This window comes from Poecilia latipinna, unplaced genomic scaffold (assembly GCF_001443285.1).
Source record: "Poecilia latipinna isolate Pla-1442-1.1 unplaced genomic scaffold, P_latipinna-1.0 Scaffold1420, whole genome shotgun sequence".
In the NCBI taxonomy this organism is placed as follows: domain Eukaryota; kingdom Metazoa; phylum Chordata; class Actinopteri; order Cyprinodontiformes; family Poeciliidae; genus Poecilia; species Poecilia latipinna.
This window is the reverse complement of record NW_015114036.1, coordinates 17585-23259: the sequence shown is the minus strand read 5'-3', so window position 1 is coordinate 23259 and position 5675 is coordinate 17585. Positions and strand designations below refer to the sequence as shown.

Sequence of the window (5675 nt, the reverse complement as noted above, 5' to 3'; positions counted from 1 at the left end):
GGTTGGGGACCACTGATTTAGGACAACACTGGGTCGTTCAGAGATCCAAACTGAACTTCTGGAGTGAGTTTGCTGCACTGAAAGTAAAGGGGAAAAATAATATTGCACGCCCCACTTTGCAGTTGTTTTTTTTTTGTTTTGTTTTGTTTTGTTTAAAATATCCAATAAATTTAGTTCCACCTCACGATTGTGTCCCACTTGTTGATTCTTCACAAAATAATAAAAATTTTAGATCTTTATGTTTGAAGTCTGAAAAACGGCAAAAGGTTGACCTAACCCAACCAGACTGATTAATTTTTATTAGAGGCTTGAACCTGAAGTAAACCTGTCATATTATTTTAATTAAGATTTTACTGCTTCACTTTTAAACCACCATTTGAATAAGCAGTGTAACTTCTCCCAGCTTTTGTTTAACATCTTCAGCTGCATTTTGTCTTTTGTAAGTCAAGTGCAAATCTGATTGATTGAAAGGATTACATTTTTGCAGGTCGAGCAGTGCAAGGTGGAGCCATGTGCACATTTACTTGTTCAGCACACTGCGCTTGTTACAGTCTAATTAACTCATTACATTTCTTTAACAACATTAACTGTCTACTCCACAATTTAAACAATAAACAGATTCATACACCATAGCTTTCTTTTTAGATTTCCCTGTTCTGGATGTACTGTAGGCTTGTTAAATGCACCACTTCAGCCAAAGTTTGGAATGTGCTTTTTAACCATTCACGCTCCAAAGCATCTTGCCAATCAGCGGGATGTCGGCTCCCGTCAGCAAGATGCATTTACTTCAGTGTCCATATCAGAGATGATATTCAGAAGAGATGTTTTTTATTGATTGATTTATTTACCTCCGCAATGTGCAAAGAATTGAAAGTGTCCCACGTCTCCACCAATAGTCAAGGGTGTGAATTGTAACTTGTCAAAATGAAGGACGAGCTTCAGTTTTTTCCGTCAATTTAAGAAAAATACCGATCAAATATGGAAAATATTTACTGTATTTGACCATATTTACCCTGCAACCCCTCGTGTGGCATTTATTTCCATTTTTATTTACTGATTTTGGTTCTTTTATTTTGAATATTTAAAATGACTTCCAGTTCCAGTGATGTGTTCTTTACAAACACTTTATTAGTCTTTGAGAGGGCAAACTTGTTTTTTTGTGCCATTATTAATATATTACCTAAAAATGGTCTCAAAACATTGTAGGTTACTGTAATAATTACTGGGATAATTTATTGTCCAGTAAAATTCACTGGCCAACTCCTGTTCTGATCTCATCTTCGAAGGAGAAATCCTGTCACTCCCTGCATTTGCAGAATGTCAAATAACATGTGATGGTGTGTTTCCAGGTTGCTATGCAACGGGCCAAGGTGTGTGTTCGTTCTGTAACTCTAGCAGGACAGAACCACCTGAGACTTGTGAAGATCGAAGACATGCTGCCAGAAATTGCCGACCATGAAAGTGCCTATCTGGACAACATGTGTATGTAGCGTATCAAACATAGACAGATAAACTGGAATCATTTGAATCTTCCACATTTTTTCCCAGATCCTTAGGCAGGTTGTTCTAAAATACTATCTTATCTAATCTTTGTGCTCAGGTAAAACCAACGTTTTATCCAAAGAGGACTGGTGGCAGCTGTTGCTGAGCTGCCTGCTGGGGCTGTGTGACCTGCAGCGTTTCGAGGAGGTGGATCTCCTCGTGGAGTCGGCCATGGAGTTCTACTCCTTCTATGACAACAAGCCCAGGAGGAAGGAACTGGAGTTCTTTGGCCTCTCTGCCACCATCCTAAACCAAAACTACTATAAGGCATACAACTACATCAGGTGCAGATGGAGAAATAAAAGCAGAGTATTTTATACTCTGGCATAAAGGGTTTATTGACTTTTGTTTTTTCTTCATCAGATTAATGCTTATAGAAAACGTAGATCTACCTCAGTTTTGGAACATTTTTCATCAGGTATTTTTTCTTATCTCTGTTTTCACATATTAGATAACATGCCAGGTACATGTTGCAGTACCTGATTGTTTCTTTCTCACTAGCTGACAATATCGTCCCAACACCAGCGCCACCACCGCTTCTGTCTACGGCTGCTGTTAAAGCATCCTGACAACCATGCACTGTGTGTTCTCTGCGGACACAACGCCATGGTGTCTGGAAGCTTCAAGCATGCTCTAGGTACACCAGGCTAGAATACATTAGCATTATTTAGGAGTTGGTAGATTTGCAAATGGTGCTACCTTATTTCATGAATAACTATGTCTTGAGGTGGAAATGGGAGTAAATAAGAGGTCCCTGTATGTTATTCCCTCCTAAAAATGTATTTGAGAAAGAATATTAACACAAAGCAGCATGACGTCATGTCCACAAGATCCCGCCTCGTCCAATCTCCGTACTGGAAGGCAAAAAAGTTGTCACCGATGATTACTACCATTGGCTTTAGCTGTTGACTTGTCAACATAACATACTAAATCTTAAATGCACTGATGTATAAAAGAAAAAGGGACACAGTGCTTTGCTGCTGAGTTATTCTTCCATGTTTTTTTTCTGCATTATTTTCCCTTTGCTGTGGCGCTCTGCACTAAATTAATAATACATAAATCTTCAGGTTTCATTTTGTTAATGGAATTGTTCTACCACGGTAGAGTGGTTATGGATGGCAAGCAAAAGGCCTTTTTTCCTGCAGCATTGTGCACATGTGCAAAATTTCCAGATGTAAATAACGTGCAACTTGTCTATAACATGTATTAGCCGGGTTAGTAAGAATGAACTGGTATCTGAAACATCAGACTCATTAATCCTGCTAGGATATTGATGCACTTATCAATAAATGTGATACTGTAATTATTGCATTTTAAGCTACATGGCCTTCCTCAGACTGGAACAGTGCATAACATCATGTTGAGCATCTACAAGTTCTACTTGGACGAAACTTACATTTTATCCCAGCCGATTTCTTGTCTGAGTTCCTGTAAGGACTTGGGGAAAGGTGAATCCATCTCTGTGATGGATTCACAGATATTTTCATAACCTGGATATAATTAAAAGTTGTAAGCATCAATCAGTTTTGACCGAAAAGATTCCTCTACTGGAAGGCTTAACATAAAGAGTGGCTTTATTTTTCAACACCAAAGTGAGTCCGAGCATCCGTCAAAATGTAACAAAAGAAATGCTTCCCCAGAAGAACAGTCAAGTTATGTACTGGCCCAGCCAAGGTTCAGAACTAAATCTGATGAAAAATCTTTGTCACTTGAAGACTGTGGACAACTTATGTCCACACAGTCTGAGAGATTTGCAGAACTTTGACGTTCTTGTTTACTCTCTACGCTGCACCTCACTCATACACTGAGTGAGAAGAAAAGTGGACAATATGAACAGAAATTAACTTCCTTAGTACAAATACAAAAAACCTCTTTCCTATGTTACAAAATTCAACATTTTACAAGTTTTAATCTTTTAGTTGTTTTTATTATTATAAATACCTATCTATATTTGTAACTGGGTAAACATTATATATTTGATCAATTTTCACTATAAAATGAAGCAGCTTGTACCATGTTGAATTAAATGTGAAAAAGATACTTTTTTTTCTAAAAATTTCAAGATTAACATTTTAATTAGCTCTTGTAATAAACAGAATTCCTAAACTACAGCAAATGCAGAATACAGACAGGCTCAGTGGGAAAATATTTAGATTTTTATAAGTGTAGATTTGACTTTGACTTGGACCAAAAGACTTGTCAAAAATTTTCTATAGACATCTCTGGCTCTTGTTTTTTTTTTTTTTTTTATTTCTCTAATGGATTTGTTATTTAAGCATAATGCATATCTTGTTGAATTTGGAACATGCTTTTAAATTATTTGTTGTCTCATTCTTGACATTTTAACAGGCGCATGTAGACGGTATATTTAGGTCAAAATGCAAATGAAGTTCCTCCTTTGTAATATGCTGAAAGTGTTTCATATGTTTGTGTTTTTCAGGTCAGTACGTTCAGGCTTTAAAGACCCACCCGGAAAACCCACTGCACAGCCTTTATGTGGGTCTCACTTTTTTCCACATGGCATCCCAGAAGTATGTAGCCAAACGTCATGCTTTAGTACTGCAGGTACATGTTGTTCCATTTCATCTTGCTCTGGTTGTTTCCCTTACTTTTCCTGCAGCTGATTGTGGTTTTTAGAATTTTGTCTTGGTGTTTTTAGGGATTTTCCTTCTTGTGGCGATACGTGGAGCTGCGTGGAGAGTGTCAGGAGAGCATGTACAATCTGGGCCGAGCACTGCACCAGATGGGCCTTACACATTTGGCCATTCATTATTACCAAAAGGCGTTGTCCCTACCTGCATGGAACCTGGATGTAGGTGAACTACACAGCTGGCCATTTTGAATGAAGTCGTATTACGACAATAAAGTCCAAATAATATGAGAAAGTCACAGTATTACGAGAATAGCCATACAATTATAACCATATTCTGGTAATAATACAACTTTATTCTTGTAATATTATGACTTTATTCTCGTAATAATAAAGTCATTATAAAACACAAATAAGGTCATAATATTGCGAGAAAAAGTCAAATGAGAATAAGATTATGAGATCTTATTCTGGTAATATTAAAACTTTATTTTCAAAATATTGACTTTATCCTCAATATTACAACTTTATTCTCATAATACAACTTTATTCTTTCATTGTTGCAAGCTTATTCTCTTTAGTTTATTCTTGTAATTTTATGACGTTCTTGTAATTAAAATTTTTTATTACATTTTTTTCTTAGTATGGCTCTAGTCTATCATATAATTGAAAGTTAATGATGATGGTCTGATTGTTTCCATGTAAACGTCTCTTTCCTCTCGTAGGGAATTTCAGAAGATCAGGTTGATTTGAGGAGAGAGATTGCTTTCAACTTATCACTCATCTATCAGGCCAGTGGGAACACGGAGATGGCGCGGCAGCTCATCAGAACTCATTGCACTATGTGATGAGGTGCTATATCCATAAAGCACTTTCAAATGTGGGGATTTCTGATTTTATCTGTAGTGAAAATGTTAAGACAACTTAGTCAGTTTTTTTAAAATTGTAAAAAACAGTACAAAGTTCCAATATTGTAAATAAAATAAATGTAATTTGTACTTTGTCATACCCATGGCTACTTTTGAATTTTCTCTTGTCATTGATTGTGACCTGCGGAACGATTTTGTGCAGCCCTTGATCATTGTTTTAGGAATGGTCAAAATTTGGTTTGTCGTCTCTGATGTTGATGCAGATAACATGTAAAAGAAAATTTTACCATGCAGTTTTCACAAATGTTGGGCCTTTATGCAACACAATTTCTGCATTTAGTACACTAGTTCAATACAATTTCTTTTTTAAATGTTTTATTGGTTCTAGTGGCCTTTACTTAATAGTGAATCGACAGGAAAGTGAGTAATGAGAGATGGGGAAGACATGGGGCCAGGGGCGCAACTACATATTATTCAGGTGGATGCGAAAAGATAAATCCCCCCCTCCCCCCCAAGGAAGGTACATAGAAAACATACGGTCGCCCTATCCATATGTTTACCCCTCCCCCTCCCGAGACGAAGACATGTGAAAGGTAAAACTTGCTACATTTACATTTACGCGAAATGAAGGAGCGTAAGGGCGCGGTCAAGTGTATGCAAAGGCATATCGGGGC

The 5675-nt window shown here is 37.1% G+C and overlaps 1 protein-coding gene across 2 annotated transcripts in view; it reads left to right on the top strand.

Moving 5' to 3' along the window:
- gtf3c3 (general transcription factor IIIC, polypeptide 3) overlaps nucleotides 1–5374 on the top strand; it is a 41721-nt gene extending 36347 nt beyond the window's left edge. The window contains exons 13-19 of one of the 2 annotated variants that reach the window (XM_015056942.1): nucleotides 1350–1482; nucleotides 1601–1826; nucleotides 1906–1960; nucleotides 2044–2179; nucleotides 3983–4107; nucleotides 4202–4354; nucleotides 4858–5374. In XM_015056942.1, coding sequence (XP_014912428.1) covers nucleotides 1350–1482; nucleotides 1601–1826; nucleotides 1906–1960; nucleotides 2044–2179; nucleotides 3983–4107; nucleotides 4202–4354; nucleotides 4858–4980 — 951 coding nt within the window. In that variant the 3' untranslated portion in view covers nucleotides 4981–5374. Of the gene's footprint in view, nucleotides 1–1349; nucleotides 1483–1600; nucleotides 1827–1905; nucleotides 1961–2043; nucleotides 2180–3982; nucleotides 4108–4179; nucleotides 4355–4857 lie in introns of both variants that reach the window. The other variant, XM_015056943.1, reaches the window with a different exon arrangement.
- Nucleotides 5375–5675: the final 301 nt, after the last annotated feature.